Source organism: Diabrotica undecimpunctata, chromosome 10 (genome assembly GCF_040954645.1).
Source record: "Diabrotica undecimpunctata isolate CICGRU chromosome 10, icDiaUnde3, whole genome shotgun sequence".
Taxonomy (NCBI): domain Eukaryota; kingdom Metazoa; phylum Arthropoda; class Insecta; order Coleoptera; family Chrysomelidae; genus Diabrotica; species Diabrotica undecimpunctata.
Genome location: NC_092812.1, coordinates 67,900,807 through 67,921,012, shown reverse-complemented (window position 1 = coordinate 67,921,012; position 20,206 = coordinate 67,900,807). Strand labels below are relative to the sequence as shown.

General features: G+C 33.2%; 1 protein-coding gene across 1 annotated transcript in view; it reads left to right on the top strand.

Annotated features, from left to right (window-relative positions):
- Positions 1-20,206, top strand: part of stol (voltage-dependent calcium channel subunit stolid) — a 164,817-nt gene that overhangs the window by 60,442 nt on the left and 84,169 nt on the right. Inside the window, exon 5 of the mRNA XM_072546474.1 lies at positions 10,351-10,482. Within this exon, the coding sequence (XP_072402575.1) occupies positions 10,351-10,482 (132 nt within the window). The remainder of the gene's footprint in view (positions 1-10,350; positions 10,483-20,206) is intronic.

Below are 20,206 nucleotides of genomic sequence, written 5' to 3'. Positions count from 1 at the left end.
ATTAAGGTACTCACGGGTAGATCTTGCTGTATGGCAATGTGCATTGTCATGCTTTAGTCTGAAGTTATCACCAATGAATGGTGCAAAAGGCATGACATGGTCTTGGAGAACTTCTTGCACGTATTCTTGGGCATTCACACTGCCTCTACCGAACAGAACAAGATCAGTACGCGCTTCATAAGAAATACCTCACCAAATCATTATTCACCCTCCTCGGTAAGCCACTGTTTTGGTTATAGCGCATGCAGAAAACCTTTCATTTTGACGCCTATAGACACGTTGGCGTCCATCTGGACCTTTTAGGGCTATTCTGCTCTAATCTGAGAACAGTATATTCTTCCATTCCGCCATAGTCCAGTTAGCATATTCTCGCGCAAAATGAAGTCTAGCCCTACGGTGTTGTGGGAGCAGTTGTGGTGCGCGAGCTGGACGAAAAGCCCTCAAGTTTATTTCTGACAGTCTTCTTCTAATCGTTGTCTACTCACACTAACGTTCCTCACCTCAAGAAGAGTCCTACGAGCTTCAGGAGCGGTGCAAAAGCGATTTCTCAATACTTTAGTGACAATGAAGCAGTCATCTCGAACTGAAGTGCATCGTTTTCGGCCTTGACCTGGCCTGCGGTTGTACGACCCTGTCTCCCGAAATCGTTTGATGGTATCTTGTACGGTAGTTCTGGGTACATCGAGTATACCAGCGATATGACGTTGACTGTAACCAGCATCAACTAAAACCACTGCCCTAGCAGCATCAGTTGGAATGAGTGGCATTTTTAAAATCACAAACAATAAATAAGCACTAAAATTTCAACTTAAACAATATTAGCTCACAAGGATATAAAATTACAATTTTAATTGTTAATTTTAATTACAAACTGAATTTTAATTACAAATTGTTCAAGAATTGTTATTAACACGGAAACAGAGTTGCAACAATGTCGTACAACGACTATATGTCAAAAATCCTTCGATGACACAAATTTAGGAAACAAACTGTCACAGGTAATGTAAAGAAATCAATAATAAAGATAAAGGGGTTAATTTTGCTGGTGAGTTAAATCGTCTGTATTGATGAAAAACATGGATAGTTGTTAAACTACCTAACTTTTGTATTATCCAACATAAGCGAATGAATAAAAAACAAAATGTTAAGAAAACATGAGGTTAAAGTTAAGTTTTAATTTCAATATTTTATAAATGCTAGAATATTCCACAGGGTGATCCAAACTTTAAGAAAAAAACACAGTTTAATTCGTCCACCCGGTATACAATGAAAATTTACCTGTTTAGCAACCATATTATTATAACGATATTATCAAGCAATAAGGCTATAACATATTAAAAAAATCACTTAAATCGGACAACAGGTTTAGGAGATATAAGACATCAAAAATTACCCATTTTTAAGGTGGCCGGTTACTTTTGGCCCAGAGTGTAATTTATAACAATTAAACATTAAAAATTTCACTATAAAGTTGAGAATTAATTTGTTTATAAGAGCTTTAAACAATATTAAGCTATAAACTTTGATAATCTGGCTAATGTAAGTTATAGAACAACTTAAAATGAACATTTTCAGCTTTGGTAAATGTTTCTATGTTAATTTTTTACTAAGATATGAAACTTTTAACAACGCAGTCTGAGGCGCACGGTCAGCTCAAAGCGAATAAAAACCAATACATACGTAAAATCATATAGATTTAGTGCTACATATTACTTATCATTATAAATAAAAAAAGTTTTAGCAGTTTATAGGTAAAATTTTCGTTAAAAAATGGTGAATTAACTTGTTTATAAGAGTATTAAACAAAATTGAGCCGTAAACGTTGGCAGTTTGGTTAATGAAAGCTATGTAACAAGTCAAAACCAACATTGAAGCTTTCTAAATGTATCTATGTAAATATTTGTATGTTAATATTTTGACGAGATATTGAAAATTGATATACGCGCGTGGTATACGGGCTCCCGTATTCGCTGCGAGCTGACCGTGCGCCTCAGAGTGCGTTATTGAAAGTTCCATATCTTGGTCAAAAATTAACATAGAAACATTTACCAAAGCTTAAAATGTGTTTTTGAGTTGTTTTATAACTTCCATTAGCCAGATTTTTCAAGCTTATAGCTTGTTTTTGTTTAAATCTTTTATTAACAAATTATTTCGCAACTTTTTAGTGAAATTTTTAATGTTTTATTGTTATAACTTTTTTATTCATAAAGATAAAATAATTTTGCAAATTTTTTTGAGGCTGAAACAATAACTCTTAAAATGAGAGGAAATTTAATCGCACGTATGAAAGCAGTTATAATTGGAAAAGCCCCATCGAACGCCTATTTTTAAATAAAATTTGTTATAACTCCGGTTATAACAATCGAATTAGAGTTTACGAAACGCCGTTTTGTTAATTTTTTCAAAAAGAACAATTTTCATTTTGGTAAAATTAAATATCTCTTATAGTTTAGGATATACAATCATTTAAACAATTAAATTGTTAATAACAAATTATCTAACGGGTTTTCAACCTGGTACCCTCGAAAAATCGATTCTACGCACCAAAAAATATAAGAAACGTCAAGGTACCGAGGATAAAAGTGCACACTCAATCCCCCCGGCTCTCCTAGACTAGATGACTGATAATGCGATACGTATTTTATAACTCTTTTAATGTAGTATTGAAACCGTTTATCTAAAAACTTGATAACTTAAAAAATTAACATATAATTATTTAGAGTTCATTGTCACTCAAAATAATTTTTAAAACGTCAAAATTGTTACGACTCAAATTCAACTGACTTCGACTAACTTAAAACCAACAAAATAGCTAACTCTTACAAATAGTTTTGCATTTCTAGAACTTAGATGATTCTTTATTTCTGGTTGTTGTGTTTGTTCTGGTATGCCAGTCATCGAGAAGAAAATGCCACTGAGACTGTCAATTTTGGGATCACAAAAAACATGCAAAAAAGTTTACCACTTTTACCCCCCGGCTTCCCCCTAAACCCCCCTAAGTAGGGGAGTAAAAACGGAAAAAATCGTTTTACCAAGAATCTATACGCCGTAACAAAAAAAAATGTTTTAGATAAAACATGTAGCTGAGATAATTTTAAACAAAAATGTTTCGTAGCACTTTTTCAGTAGAAGGAACCACTCTCTTAGAAAGAACGCTTGAAGCGACTGCTGATTTTCAATGTCAGGTACGCGCGAAATCAATTTTAAATAAAATTTATATTAACTCGACTGTAAAAATTCGATAACTTTTGATCAGACTGTCCCATCGACAAAAATGAAAATGCTTTTTAAATGTGAAGTAAGTAGCTTTTTGTATTTTATATTTTGCCGCAAATGAAGTCAGTTTCTACAAAGTGTTTCAAAAAAAGGTAACCCCGTCTCTAGGGTAGGTGAAAAACTGAAAAATAATTGGGGTTTGCTTAGTAAAAAATTTTTGTAACGCCATCCGTTTTCAAGATACAGGGCGTTGAAGAAAAAAAAAATTTACGCATTTTTTACGATTTTGCCGAAACTACTGGCAACATTGTAATGAAATTTTATACGAATATGTTTTGGAAGCTGATACATCCCATGAATTTGTTTTTATATCTGATTCTCATAGAGGACGCTAGTTACACGGATCGTACTAAGTATTAGTCAATATAACTTTTTTAAGAGTATAATTATTAATCAAAATTTCAAGTAAACTTAAACATCATTCAATTTTACACGAAAAAGGTACTCTTGGTAAAACTCGATACTGTGTACCGTTTTCGGAATATTTTGATTTAAAAATTATGAAGTAATAATTGATGCTGGTAGTAATGATAAAGTTCTAATAGGTATACCTCTATTTTCTCCAAATGTGCCATGGAAATCTGACATTTATTGATTGTTATGACGATAAATCAACAATAATTAGAGTTTTGAAGCCTTGTTATTTGTAAAATCAAATCAAAATGTACTCAAATGTTGAATACACTGACATGTTATTAACCTTAGGCGAATGTTTAGGATGTTCTAGTGCAGCTGTGACACGTTATGCAAAAAAGTTTCCTAGAAGAAACTTACCAAGTAAAAAAACATTTAGAGCCGTTGAACGACGTTGTCGAGAAACTGGGAATGTGAGACCAAATAAAATAAATTCTGGTAGACCAAGAACAACGAGAACAATTAATAAAGAAAATAATATTTTAAATTTACTTGATCAAGATCCAACAGTTAGCGTAAGGAATATAGCAAGACAAACAAATACTTCTTCTTCAAGTACTTGGCGGATACTGAAAGAACAGCAATTACATCCTTATCATTACAGACAAGTCCAAGAGCTCTTGCCAGATGATCTACCGGTTAGAGTGGACTTTTGTGAAACATTGCAACAAAGGACAGCCCACTATCCAAATTTTTTAAAATGCATTCTTTTTACGGACGAGGCCACCTTTACGCGACAAGGTATGTTTAACTCCCATAATGCATACTACTGGTGTGATGAGAATCCACGAGTCAAAAGGGTATCACATTACCAACACTCATTTAAAGTTAATGTTTGGGCAGAAACTTTAGGTAACAAATTAATAGGTTATCATATTCTACCTGGAAATTTAAATGGTGATATGTATCTTGATTTTTTAAACAATTCCTTATTCGAGATATTAGAAGATTTAACGCTAAACGAGCGAAGATCTTTATTTTTTATGCACGATGGAGCTCCACCACACTTTGATAGAAGGTGTCGTAATTGGTTGAGTAATCATTTTCCGAATCTATGGATTGGTAGAGGTGCAGAAGCTCCGATTCATTGGCCTCCTCGGTCATGCGATTTTAACCTTTTGGACTACGCAGTTTGGTCGTATATTAGGGAAAAAGTCTATGCTACAGAGGTAAATTCACGTCAAGAATTGAAAGAAAGAATTCAACGTCAATTTAATGACATCATAGCTGATCCCCTACCTTTTAGAAGGTTAATGGAATCTTTAGAAAAAAGAATAGACTTGTGTATTCGCGAAAACGGAGGGCATTTTGAACACTTACTGTAATTGAATTTTATTTTATGTTCTTAGTCATAAATTAATTTTTTTCTTGTGAGTTTTATTTAATTACTAACTATTTTATAACAGCGTCAATTATTACTTCATAATTTTCAAATCAAAATATTCCGAAAACGGTACACAGTATCGAGTTTTACCAAGAGTACCTTTTTCGTGTAAAATTGAATAGTGTTTAAGTTTACTTGAAATTTTGATTAATAATTATACTCTTAAAAAAGTTATATTGACTAATACTTAGTACGGTCCGTGTAACTAGCGCCCTCTATGAGAATCAGATATAAAAACAAATTCATGGGATGTATCAGCTTCCAAAACATATTCGTATAAAATTTCATTACAATGTTGCCAGTAGTTTCGGCAAAATCGTAAAAAATGCGTAAATTTTTTTTTCTTCAACGCCCTGTATCTTAAAAACGGATGGCGTTACAAAAATTAAAAAAAAAACTCATTGTCTCCATGTAAGAGATGTAGTACTTTCAAATCCTCCCTTTTTTAAATTTAATGTCTGTTTCGTCCCCCCGTTTTTAAGTGTTTTCTGTGTGTCTTAAAGTGTCCTCAGTTTTAATTTTAACTTTATATATTGGACTTTACAACCATATGCCACATATTGCAACAGAACTTTATCAAAGAAATTTGATAATTACAAGCTGATATAATTGCACACCCACACAATTTGTACATCTATTCTCATTTATTGTCTTACAACTGTCACCTTCAAAAACAAAAATCTCAATAAATAACACACATTTCATAAATATATCTCTAGAATAAATATAAATAACTTTTAAATAACTTAATGGTATAGAACATTACTTTCATCAAACAAACAATTACATTACACCTATCTCTACTTCATTGTATAAAATCTGTCTCCTCAAGAACTTCCCCGTTTACTGTCAAACAATTACAATAGCAGACTTGAGTTCTCCAATCAACAATACAAGATAGTTTGAACCATGTTCTTTCAACCATCAATTAATAGAGTACCGGCATCATTTATTTAACTTTGTATCGTGACCTGAAGATGCTTTGCATATTGTAGAAAGCGAAACCGGTCGTCTGGACAGTTAAATTAAATTGATTGTGAGTAAGTCTAATTTATTATTTCTTTTACCTTTTGAAATGGACTCACACAAGCAACACATTCATGATTTGAAAAATTTTTTACTAAGCAAACCCCAATTATTTTTCAGTTTTTTACCTACCCTAGAGACGGGGTTACCTTTTTTTGAAACAATCTTAATAAATTGATTTTTTCGTTTCCTTCACCTACGAGGGGGGTTCTAGGGGGAAGCCCTAGGGAAAAAGTAGTAAACTTCTATATTGACATTCTCAGCTAAATTTAGCTTGTTCGTATGATTTTTAGAGGTCAAATTTCTAACGACTAGACTATAGAGATTCCTTCTATCAGCGGTGTCGTACTTCTTCTCAAAGTGGCATCTCCTCAATAAAGATTGGCTACTACAATTGCAAACTCTTCTCTGTCTTTAACTTTGGACCTGGCATTTATGTGGCTTTAAGATTTAACCAAAGCATTTGATCGGGGAAATACATTTTCTTAAATTGTTAATATTAAATATCTTTTTGTAATGTTTAAATTCGCAAAAAAAATTTTATATGTATGTATGTACATTATCACTATTCCTTTGACTTGTCAAAAACAAAACTATTTTTGTATATTGACTAAATAAATTCTATTCTATTCTATACAGATCGTTACCTCAGTTCCATAGGGAAACAACTCTAAAGTCTAAAGTTTCGAGTTTGTCGTTAATTGTAAGAAAGTGTTCATTAAGTCTTCTTTTATCTATAAAATATAAAAACAAGTCACAAATATTTTATTTTTCATTAAAATAATTGAATATTTCCGTAAGATAAAATCTCCATTTCGTTATTTTACTAGATTCATAATCAACAATTCTAATAGTTTCTTTATGAACGATAAAATTGTAGTTGAAAACTACAATGAAACATTTTGAGTTGTTTATGTATGATACTACACTATCCTAGATGTCCCAAAAAACACTCCTGAAGTAGTGTTTATACATTTTAATGCACTGGCTAGAGTAAGAATCACTATAAATTTTAACAATTTGCAGTAGTTTACGGTTTAAAATTATCATGTTATTTAAACGATTTATAAAAAACATATCCTTTTAATGTTCATTTGAGGTGCGTGGAGTGATTAAACTTATTTCATTAGATAAATCTTCAGTTTCTTCTAAAGTGTCTCTATCAATTCGGTCAGCTATATAATTTGGAAGTCTGACAGATATCAAATCAATAATGATTTTTCTATCTAACAACTTGTTTATTTACACCAGCGTTGCCAGGCTCAAAAAATTTATTTTCTCAAATTGTGTATTAAAAGCTGCCAGATTTTGAACAGAATTCTCCAGATCTATATATTTCCGTTTTTAACAAATGGTCTGCTACATGTATGTAACCCGTGTTGCACTGTGTGTTGCCTGCCATGTAGGTTACCGATATTATATCCAACCATGTGAGTGTTCAACGCTTCTTGTTTGTTTCGAGCTTCTGTCATATGGCGTATATTAATATTATACACGGATTATATGACATATGACAGAAGCTCGAAATAAATGAGAAGCGTTGTAAAGTAATATTGGCAGAGATATGTTATTGGTGACACTGACCGGAGTGTGATGTCACGGCGGCCATATTGTTATTATTACTTTCCAAAAAAAAGTTGAAATGCCCAATCTCAAGACTTTTTAATTTTTATAAAGTTAATATTTTGCGTCCTCTGCTGCTTTTTAAGTATAGTGTTTTTTACGATAATGCCATCATAATTCAATGTTCCATTTCTATGAAATATAGTTTAAAAGATTAAATTAAAGAAATTCTAACCTTGCTTTATTGATATATGCACTTTATTGCTATTTTTATAAAACAACAATCTTTATTATTTACACAACCTTGTAAAATTGTTGTAGTAACTATTAGAATACTTAGATATTGTAAAAAGTGGAAAGATTCTGTAAAAAAAATGAAAAAATAACGAAAAATACAAATTATCCCCACTAAACAACGTTTGTTTGGAAAGTGAAACTGACAGATGTCAATAAAATCTACGTCATAACTCCGGCAGTCCATTGTTTTTAACATTATTGACAGTATGACAGTTATTATATAGAATTACAGATAATGACAAATGACAATGGTTCATGACTCCTAAAAAGTCTTAATAATTTTATTTGTTTCTTGTAAGTCGATGAAACTCGGACCTACACAGGTGGTTCATAATATATGACAGTGTCAGGGAACCCCAGGCAATATCATTGTTCGCGGTAGCGCCAATTCACAAAGCTGTATTGAGTGTAGCCTGTATGTAGAATCAGTCACCCCGATTTTATCTTATTAAAGTTTATTTAATATTATATATAAAAAGGATTGATAATTTTATTTGTTTCTTGTAAGTCGATGAAACTCGGACATACACAGGTGGTTCATAATAGATGACAGTGTCAAGGAACCCCAGGCAATATCATTGTTCGCGGTAGCGCCAATTCACCAAGCTGTATTGAGTGTAGCCTGTATGTGGAATCAGTCACCCCGATTTTATCTTTATTTAATCTAAATTTTATTTAATAGTCACATAACTACTGGACTTTCAAAAATAACTATTTTTTACTAAATTTAATAACATATTTTAACCAGTTTGATTTCCCCAGATATTAGTCGTTTTAAAAAAGTTTTTCCCCAGTCCCCAAAGATTATCAATTTTCCCCAATTTTGAGGAAAAATCCCCAGACCTGGAATCCCTGGTTTACACTCTCTCATAGTGAAGATGACTTACAACGCTGCACCAATTTAATCTAAAGGCCAGAAAATTTAACATCTTAATTTCCCCAAAAAGACAAAATGCATGATTACAACAGCAAATTTACGAAAATGTAAATTGGAGCTGGAAGGTCAGATAATAGAACAAGTGATGAAGTTTAAATATCTAGGCATCACATTATCTAGCTACGGAAAGCTGGAAATAGAAGTGGAAGATCAAGTGAATAGAGCAAACAGAGCCTCAGGTTGCCTGAATGAAACAATATGGTGAAATAAAAATATCGGGAAATAACTGAAAGGCAGAATTTACAAAACAGTCATTAGACCAATAATGCCATATGCGGCAGAAACACCACCTGATACAGAGAGGACAAAAAGGATGTTAGAAATAGCAGAGATGTAAACACTTAATGGCAAGACACTATGGGACAGAGCTAGAAGTACAGATATACGACGTAAATACAAGGTGGAGAACATCAAGAACTGGGTAACAAATAATACGAACACGATCAGTAGGAAGACTACGAAAACGATGGAACGATAATTTACTGGAGGCACAATGAAAAACGTACAGAGTCTATATAAAAGGAAAAGAAGAAGAAAAGAACTTGTTTTATTTGTAGTCAGTCCCTCTTTTTTAAGAGCATATTCTAATACCATAATATCATTTATGTATCTGAACTCAATGGCATACCTCATTGGAGCATCCTTTGTCTGCATATGTGTCACAAAACTTGTTTTTCCATTCTTCCCAACCAGAATTTATTGTATATTTTATAAGCATTGAACTGTATCAATTGATACATGATACTTGTAAAATTAATCTTATCTATTCTATATGCTGCTTCAACTCCAACAAATGGTTGGGTTCTGACACCCATACCATAACCAAATTTTTTAATGTGTTTTTGTGGAGTCCAGTATATAGTCTTTTTTGTGTTTCATTTTTCCATTTTCCATTTTTTCAATGGAATATTTTAAATAGGTTAAAAAAATATGTATTTTTTTTTACCAAATGAGATCTTTTCTAGCAGTGATATTTTAAGAATTTGACTATAGCTATGAAGATGACTTTGTAAGGCGAAAGCGCTTAGCTAGGAAATAAATTGTTTATACACTTTAAAAATTTTCTTTTTCATTATTTGATTTGTCATAAGTATGTACAAAAACATATCTAAATTACATAAATTAAAGAAAAGCAAGCAAAAACAGTTTTCTGTTTTCCTTTACAATTTGGTTTCTTCGAGAGCATATTAGTAATTAATTGTCCTTTCCGTCATCCACTGTTTCTTTTTTAGTGTTATTAGTTTTGTAGTTTCATTTAGAACATGTCGTAATCGTTTCCCAGGTTCCGTTTAAATCAATTTCAATTGGTAGTAGACCAGTGACATGGACAAATGTTTTATCGGCTATGAATATACTTATATTCTGAGACGAATTGGTTATATAATTTCTTTTAACCATTATTTATTGCTTATTCCAGAAAAACAGTAAGCTGATGTATTTTCTTTTTTTCTAGATACCGATGTTATGAATGCAATACAATGGTCTGAAAACCTAGATCCATTATTTATTAACAATTACGAAGGAGATCCTTCGTTATCATGGCAGTTTTTTGGAAGTTCCACAGGTTTTTTACGAAGATATCCAGGTAAGAATAAGCAGTATTGACAACTTTTGTTTAAAATATAGTGTTTTAAATAAAAGATAAATAAAACATTGCCAAAGTTGCCAAAACATGAGCTTTTCAAAGTGCTCGAACAAAGTTTTCCAAGATCGCGTGGCTTGTTTACAACTTGTAAGGCAACATTATGTAGGAGTACAAACTCCAAGACTAATTTACAAGCAATTATAGTAGTAGTATATTAGAGTATCATTAAACTTTTAAATACACATAATTATATTCCGATTTAGAAAAAAAATGGTGTAGCAATTACATTTCTAATGCATGAATATATACCGATCTTTATATGAAAATAAAAAGGAAGGTAAGATTTTATTACTTTAGGTATTATGTGACGCGTGATCTTTGTCCTACAAACTACTCTTTATTTGGAATTGAAGAAATGGTTATAAACTCTAATTTTATATACAAATCGCTTAAAAAGTGGGCAAAATATATATACATTTTCTATAAACACATACATTGCAATGATATAGCATCTATACATGCTATGCAGTAGGACTCTATAGCATCTTTCTTGCGCTGTAAAAGGTCCAAATAAAATAGAAATGTTTTTCTAGAATCATTATTATTGGTACGCATACGCTCGGGTCAGTTGATTTATTATGATTAGTGATACGGATGGGACATATTGTCCCAATTGTATATGGAAGTATAATATATCCCATTGGTATTCAAAATACTAAAGTGTAAGCATAGAGGTAAATATTCATTTATTTGCAAAAAAAATTATAAAATTAAACAATACAGAGTTATACAACATTAAAAAAAAAAAATTTGAAAATATGAATAATACAGAGTGAAGCAATCTGTGCCAAGTGGAACGCTAGAAGATCACCAAAAAAACTTGGTTTTTTTATCTTTCCTTTCTTGTGAACATTTTATGTAGCACCATCAATCTCAGGTAGGAATTGGCATCTGATCTCCAATATTTAGTAGAAGTTTGGCTTTTTGTTATCGAAACCAGTTTGTAGCACATATCTTCCTTGTAACTTTAGCCAAATCTGTCGTCCGACCAAAACTATCTCTTTAGCGAAATTTGCCAGAAAGTTTTGAAATTCTGCGGTTTTCTTTTTTAAAAAACTTTTTCCACCACTTTGTAGATTTTCTGTCGAAGTCATATTCTTCTTGATGTGCCTATCCGTTACGAATGTTGGCGATCATCATGGCAATCTTTATCTTATCTGCAGCAGCGCGGAAAAGCTGCACAGATGTTGTATTGAACCAGATTCTGAGGTTCTTTAACCAAGATGTTCTTCTTCTTCCTGGACCTCGTTTTCCAAATATTTTTCCTTGCAGGATGGCTTGAAGGAGAGTATATCTGGATTCATTTCGCATAATATGTCCGAAGAACTGTAACTGTCGAGATTTGATGGTGGTCAGTACTTCTCGATTCTTATTCATTCTTCTGAGGACCTCCTCATTTGTGACTCGGTCAGTCCACGGGATCTTAATCATTATCCGATATAGCCACATCTCAAGTGCTTCCAGTTTTCTGCACATATCTTCGTTTAAGGTCCACGATTCAACACCATAAAAAAGGACAGAGAAGACGTAGCATCGTAGCATTCTTACCTTTGTATTAAGAGAGAGGTTGTGACTTTTGAAGAAGGCCCCCATCCCCATTGAAGGTGGATCTAGCTTTTCCGATGCGTGCTCTAATCTCCTGGTTGTTGGTCCATTCTTCATTTATTATGGTGCCGAGGTAGTTGTAGTGCGTCACTCTTTCTACAGGGGATTGGTTGACGTAGAGTTAACCTTCTGTTATTCTTTTCTTGCTAATTATCATAAGCTTTGTCTTCTTAACGTTTATATTGAGTCCATATTGTTGACTGTAATACGTGATTTTGTTCATAAGAACTTGTAGGTCTTCTAAGTTGTCCGCAAATAATATGGTGTCATCTGCATATCTGATGTTGTTTAGCCGGCAACCATTTAGTAGAATACCTTTTTCAGTTTCGTGCAAAGCTTCGATAAATATTCATTCAGAGTACAGATTGAAAATTAGAGGAGATAAAATACAGCCTTGCCTCACTCCACGCATGATTTTCACATAGTCAGTGTGTTCACCTTTAACTCTGAGATTTGCTGTCTGATTCCAGTAGAGACTTCTAATTATTTTTAGATCTTGGTTGTTAATTCCTGTTTCTTTTAGTATTTGCATCATCTTGGCGTGCTGTACTGGATCAAACGCTTTCTCGTAATCAACCAGACATGCGTATAGTACCAACAGCATTTGTGAACCCGAACTGGTTGGGGGAAATTTGACTTTCACACAGCTTGTAGATTCTCTTTCACTATGACTATAGAAGTCATATACCTGAACTTTTTTTCAGCTAGATCCACCTCTCCCATTGTTTTATTCACTGTATCTATAATATTAGGGCACCTTACTTCTTTTTTCTGACCATATTTTTGCTTTTAATGTCTCTGATTTATGAAAATATTCTTCTTGTTTTTCATGCAAGTTCCAAGTACTTCACATGGAAACTTCCTCAAAATGTTTACACTTGTAAAGAATCTGTCGATAGCAAGTAGCACAATATGACTTTGAAAACTTTCGCATAATTTAAATACAACTAATTCATCAATATATTTTGATTGTAAGCATTGTTTATATCTTTTCCTGAATATGCAGTTATATTGTAGGTGTAACCATTCAGAGAATAGCACTGCTGCCAAACCTTTATTCCTCCTTCACTCATAGTTCAATCTATCTGTGAAAAAACTCATCGATTTCACGTAAAAATCTTTTAAATATCTATACAGATATTTAAAAGTTCTAAAAGGTACATGAGGGGTAGCTGATGACATATTCGTGAATTCCTTTACCATCTTGCGTGTCATATATTCTATATCGTCTATATCCTGTGCTATAATAATTTGATCGTCTGCACACGACAGTGTATATAACATTGTAACGTCATCCAAAGGTATGGGCAAAGGTTTTAGCATTTTTATTTCCAAATAGCTAGTGCTCTTTCCGTATATTTTGAACAATGTTGGTGACAGACTGTCTATTTTTGTCTATATAGTGGACTGTTAATCTGCGCTGGTACCCTGCAAAATAATCGAGAGCCTGTAGGAATGCTATGACAAGATGACCATCGTTTGAAGAGACCGCTATATTCTACAGCAATGCCATGGACCAGGTTTTTACAAATAACCAACTGGATGCGTTTTGATTATAAAGATATTCAGGAATACCGTAGACAAACCGACAAACTGGCACCTATTATATTCGAAACGTGATTGAAATGTTCGTAAGTAATTGTCAAAATCACTATGATCCCGGTTCTCATCTTACCGTTGATGAACAGTTAGTGCCATTTCGTAGATGTCCTTTAAGAGTCTACATGAAAAGCAAACCGGCAAAATATGGGATTAAGATCTGGTGTCTTGCAGATATTGATACCGCTTATTGTGGGAATTAACAAGTTTATTTGGGTAAATAAGAAAATTCTTCGAAACTCTACTACGGAAGAAGGGTAGTTTTAGATTTGGTTTCCATTCTGGAATGAAATTATTACGGATAATTTCTTCACTTTTTTAGAATTAGCAGAAGATCTCACCAACAAGAAACTAAGACTATGCGGAACGCTACAAAGGAATAGAACGTGCATCCCTTCACAGTTTATGTCTACTCGAAATCTCTTATCTTCCGAACTCCAACATTCCGCAGTTTTCGAAGACAGGAAAAAAATCAGATATAATAACACATTATAATGTCACAAAGGACATTCCAATGTATTATATTAAAGTTCCATAGATACGCTGGAGATGATTGCCGAATACACTTGGTATTAGGGAGATTAAGTCAACATATAATACATGGATTCCCCAGTAATTATCACAGTTGCTTTTGTCCGCTTTTTTGTGTATTGTTGATATATAGGATATTTTCCATTCTCCTGGCACTTCCAATTTATTGATACACTCCTGAAACAGATCTTTCAATAGAGAGTATAGCTTTTCTGTTTCTTTTTTCTTAGTTCTAGTACTAGATTTCCTGGACCTGGCGCTTTTTCATTCTTTAGTGATTTACAAACACATCCTTCAATTATTTAAGATTTAGTCTGAGGGAGGGAGCTTAAGTTCTTTCCTTGTTCTTCTCGTTGCATGACCGTTATCAATCGTTGGATATCATGTTGGCTACCATATTCGCTATCGTGACTGTATTGACAGCAGCTCTAAATAATGATGTAGTCGATTTTCCGTACCATTATCTTATATTTTTCAGCTATTATGTTCTTGTTCCAACAAGACCACGTGTATCTTGGATTTCTCCTTGAGTGATCAAATTTAAAAGTTCATATTTTTCAGGGTGTCTCATAATGTGACCGAAGTATTCCAGCTTGCGTCTCCGTAATATATTGAGAAGTTGTGTTGTTTGATTCAGGCTTCTAAGGATCTCCTAATTTCCTACTCTGTCGACCCAGCGACAGTTCCAATACTATTTACGGTTAAATCAATAACAATAATACCTTCTATTGTCTCCATTAGGGCTTCATTAAATATTTCTTCTGAATACAAGTTAAAGAGTAAAGGCGATAGTATACAGCCTTGTCTCACTTCTCTTTTTATATTTATTTTATCCGAAAGTTCTTGTTTAACTGTTATTCTTGCCACTTGATGCCAGTATAGATTTGTAATTATTCGTAGGTCTTTATACTCCAATCTAATTGTTTTCATGATTTCTAGCATTTTGGTATGTTAGACCTTGTCAAAAGCTTGTTCAAAATCGATTGCACAGATCTATATATTTTGATTTATATCTCTGTATCTCTGGATGAGAACTTGGATACTGAACAAGACTTCTCTCGTACCCAAGCCACTCCTAAATCCGATTTGAGTGTTACTAATAATCGCTGCATGTCTTTGCACGATGTTTCTTTAGTATTGTGACAAATGTCGACTTAAGCCAATCAGTTGGTAATATCCCAGTGTCATAAATTCTGTTAAAAAGACCACCATATCATCATTCTGGCTTTACAACCCTGCGTGGGTTCGAGCCTCCTCAACAATTTCTCTCTATCCATCACCTTCCTCCGCCAAGCACGTATTACCATATTTCTCATGTCTTCATTGATGTTATTAAGGAACATTGTTCTGAATCTTCTTCTTCTTCTTCTCTGGAAGAGAGCGTTTTTATAGCTGGGTCATTTCGTTCTATCCGCATTACATGCCCTATCCACCTCCAACGTCCTATATTCATATGTTTCAAAAGACTACAGGGTGCTTTAATTCCATTTTCTTCCAAAACTTTAATATTTAGCACTTACTTCATCGGGGATAAGTGCTTTTCCATTTTTTGCCGTTTGTATTGCCCATGTAACCTCACTTTCTGTTATAAATGAACCTGTTATAGCTTCATCTTCTTTGTCAACTATTTTCCATTCACTCCTGAATGTAGGTCTCTCCCAATTGCTTCCATCTTTCTCTATCTTGCGCCAATCTAATCCACTGTTTGCCTGCCACTGTTCTTATGTCATCTACCCATCTTTTTTGGGGTCTTCCCACGCTTCTTGTTGTCGTCCTTGGTCTCCATTCTAGAATTCTCCGTGTCCACCTGTTGTCATTATATCGGGCTACGTGACCTGCCCAGCGCCATTTCATTTTTGCAATTTCTTCCACAATATCCCTAATCTTCGTTCTACGTCTTATATCGGTGTTTCTAATCTTGTCTCTTAGTGATATTCCAAGCATGATTCGTTCCATTGCTCTTTGCATTGTTTCTAATTTTTTAGCAGATTTTTTGGTAAGGGCTACTGTCTCCAAGCCGTAAGTACAAACTGGTAGTATGCATGTGTTATACACCTTTTTCTTTAAGTTTACAGGAATGGAGGTGTTTTTCAAGATATATGCTAATTTGCCGAAAGCGCCCCATGCCAGTTGTGTTCTTCTTTTAATTTCAGCATCTTGATTTGGTTTACCTAGTTTGATAACACAACTACACAACTGACATGGGGCGCTTTCGGCAAATTAGCATATATCTTGAAAAACACCTGTTATAGCAGTTGGTGTATAGTGTTCTACTCTTTCATTTTCAAATAATTCAGAAATGTAGTTTTTAAATTCTTTTAACTGTTCATTCATATCTAATATTCTGTTTCCGTTTTTGTCTTCTAAACTTTGGAATAATTGTATCGTGTTTCTTTTCATATTGTTCAATTGCATTATATTCTTTACTATAAAATTGTGTTTTCGCATGTCTTATCTTCTGCCTGATTATTACTTGGATCCTCTTGTATTCGTTCTTATTTTTATTTCTAATTTCTCTTCTTTGATACATGAGTCCCAGTATTTCTTCTGTCATCCACCCTTGTTTTCTTCTTGGTTTTAGTGCACTTAATTTTGTTTCTTAAATCGTCTTTAATATATCTTTAATCTGCTCCAGTTTTCCTCATTACTTTTATCTTTGCTTGATGTTAGCTTTATTTTTTATTCTAATACACTGGTTATTTTTTGTTTACGGTATCATTTGACATCTTTCCTCTATCAATAGTAACTGTTTGCACATTAGTACTTTTAACCAATCTGTCTTATTTTTCCTAGCAGAATATTGTGATCTATTGGTACTTCTGCACTTGGATATATTTTGACTGCTAATACTGAATATCTGTATCTTTGATTTATACATATGAAGTCTATTTGGTTACGAACTACACGTTCAGGTATATCTGCTGGTGATCTCCAGGTGTAAAGACTACACTTTGGAAGTTTGAAAATTGCGTTTGTTATTATTGGTTGCTTTTCTAAACAAAAAGATGCCATCATATCTCCTCTTTCCTTTTGTATTCCCAGACCATTTTTTCCTATGATATCTTCCTGTTCTCCTTCACCATCTTCACATTAAAATCTCCCATGGCAATATCGATATCGTATTTCTTTTTAGATGCTAATAATTTTTCTAAATCATGTTAGAATTTTTCAATTTCTTCTTCTTCATAGTCTTGTTTGCGTGCATATGCTTGTAATATATTCACATTTATTGTTTTTGTTTGTCTTTGTAACATTAGTAGTATCCTCAGTATCCTCTCTGAGAATAGGACGACGTTTTCTACAGCTTTATCTGTTTCCTTCGTTAGAATTATGGCTACAACAGGTTTGTGTTTTGAACTATCTTCTCCTGAATATTATACAACCCTTAGTTGTAATCTGCTTATTCATGTTTTTACTGGTTTTAAATTCTCTGTTTTCCATTAGCATGTTTGCAAAGTAGTTTTCCCAGGTTTGGTGATATTATGTCCTTGGTATTCTCTTTTCTCATTTTTTCTTAATACTTTCCAACGTTCTGTTCTTCTATTTCCGAGATATATACTTATTCTAAAGCATGTTCTCTCCTATTTGTCATTTTTTTTCTTACAGCCTTTTCTTCTTACTTCATTAATACCAACGACGTCTCACTTTGTACTTTAAGTTATTGTTGGAATTCTATAAATATTTATTCGGATGAGATGGCTCTTGTAATATATGTTAGTAATAGTATATCCAATGTTCCTCGTCTCTTGTACCCTTTGATACTGTCTCTACCTTAATACCAAATCAAGTCTAATAAAGAACTTCATGTAGTTTATATATGATTATTCAAGCTGTAGTAGATGGTTTCGGTCTCTATTTTCGAAAGAGCTGTGTATAAATGTGCAAGTTTGCGTGCCGTTTTGACAATAACTACATTTTAATGGTCGCTAATTAAAATTTTATAACTTAATTCTCTAAACTTTTATAGCCGACAGGCAACAAAATGACCTTATTTATTAAACTTTCTTAATTATTTTATGAAATATTCGTGACCCGGTAAAATCCCAGGCAAAACTGTTTCATATGCAACACTGTTTTCTCTATACCGAAGCACAAGCTATCGTTTCATTCGCGGTGCTCTTGTTTTCCACCTGGAGAATAGGATCGTGGCTCTTTCAGATCAATAGTTTAGTGTTTGCTCCATTGTAAGAGTTGAAAACTTTATAAGTTTGGTTTGTTTGTATGGACTAAATATATTAGTGGAAGTTTAGAGTAGACTGAATAGATAAAACGAACTGAATATATGCAGAGTTAAAAAATGAAACCAACTCACCTAAAAATTCAAATATTGAGACCAACTGGAACACAACAAGCAAAATAAAGAGTCGTCAAAGGAAAATATAAAATAGATCTTACTGATATGATGTAAGGGGGAAATTTCATTGGCAAGCATTCCATATAATATATCAGGCTCCATCTACTTGCTTTTATGGTCACAATTATTCGCTATAATTGTGTATTAGAAAAGGAATTGCAGTGAATTAAAGCAACCCAAAAGGATATATTGACTGGACATGAAATATTTCGATTGTAAAAATTTTCATAATAACTTTCTGGTGTAATTCTGATATTTGAAATATTCAAAAATATCTGATTTAAATGTTCCACAGGGTGTTATTATACTGCCAAAAGGGATTCTGTAATATTCTGATTTTATAAAGACAAAAGAAGAGAAATATTCGTGGTTTAATTTAATTTTTATAATATTCGGAGAGTATTATTTGGAGAGAAAAAAGGTCAGAGGATCAATATTATTTTGCATAGTTGGATGGAGAGAATACTAGTGAATGTTAGTAATACTTCGGTTTCATAGCATATGTTTGTCTATCTATCTCTGTCTGTCCTCTAAACTTCTTCTTCATCTTCTTCTATACAATCACATTTCGTCGTCTAAGTTTCTTTCATTTATTGCCTTCTTGATATTAGATCTCCAAATTGTTTTGGGTTTTCCACGTTTTTTCCTCTCGGCTGGTTTCCAATTCCACGCTGCTTTTAGAAGTTGCGACTCATTAATTCGTACTAAAAGTCTACAAAATCTTAATTGCTGTTGATCTTTTACGATGGTCTTTTCAGCCTTAATAGTTTCTTTTATTTATTTGTTTCTGACTTTGTCCCATCGTAATATTCTGCATGATCTGATGATTTCCATAGCTATCGATCATGTGTAACAATCAATCATTGTAACAATTAATTACAATTTGTGAACAATTGAACATTTGTAACAATTAATTAAGTTAAATTTTGTGTAACATATTTATACATTTTAAGTAACCTAATAAATTGTCCGGAACTAAACTTTTGTTGAGGAGTGCTTTCAGGTTATTTAGCAAATTGTAAAACTGTCTTTGATTTACATATTTGGGACAGTCTATCAAGAAGTGCTTTATACTGTCTACTGTATTGCATGTTTCGCATTTTTGAGGTTCACTATTTAAGAGGAGATAGGCGTGAGTATACCTACATTGTCCAAGTCGTAGACGTGTAATAATAGTTTGGCATCTTCTACTTCTGGCTGTGGACTTCCATGAAAAAATGTCACTTTTGATGGTTCTGAGTTTCGAACTAGAGTCATTGCACTCCCGATTCCACGCACTTAACACCTTATTTTTGAAATAAACTTTTAGATCGCCTGCGACACTCCGACACTCTGTTTCTGATGCGTCACTGGTGAATGCGTTACGCTCACTAGTATCTGCTTCTTTATTCCCTTCTATGCTTATATGACATGGTATCCACAGGAAGTGGATTCTTTTGAAATTTTCTTGAGCTTTCATTAATTCGGCTTTGATAATTTTAGGGTATTCCTTTTTCCACTGAAGTAGAGACTTGAATTTTAATGTTGGCTTAATTGAGATGTGTCACTTTCCGCGTCCGATGCCTCACTGCCAAG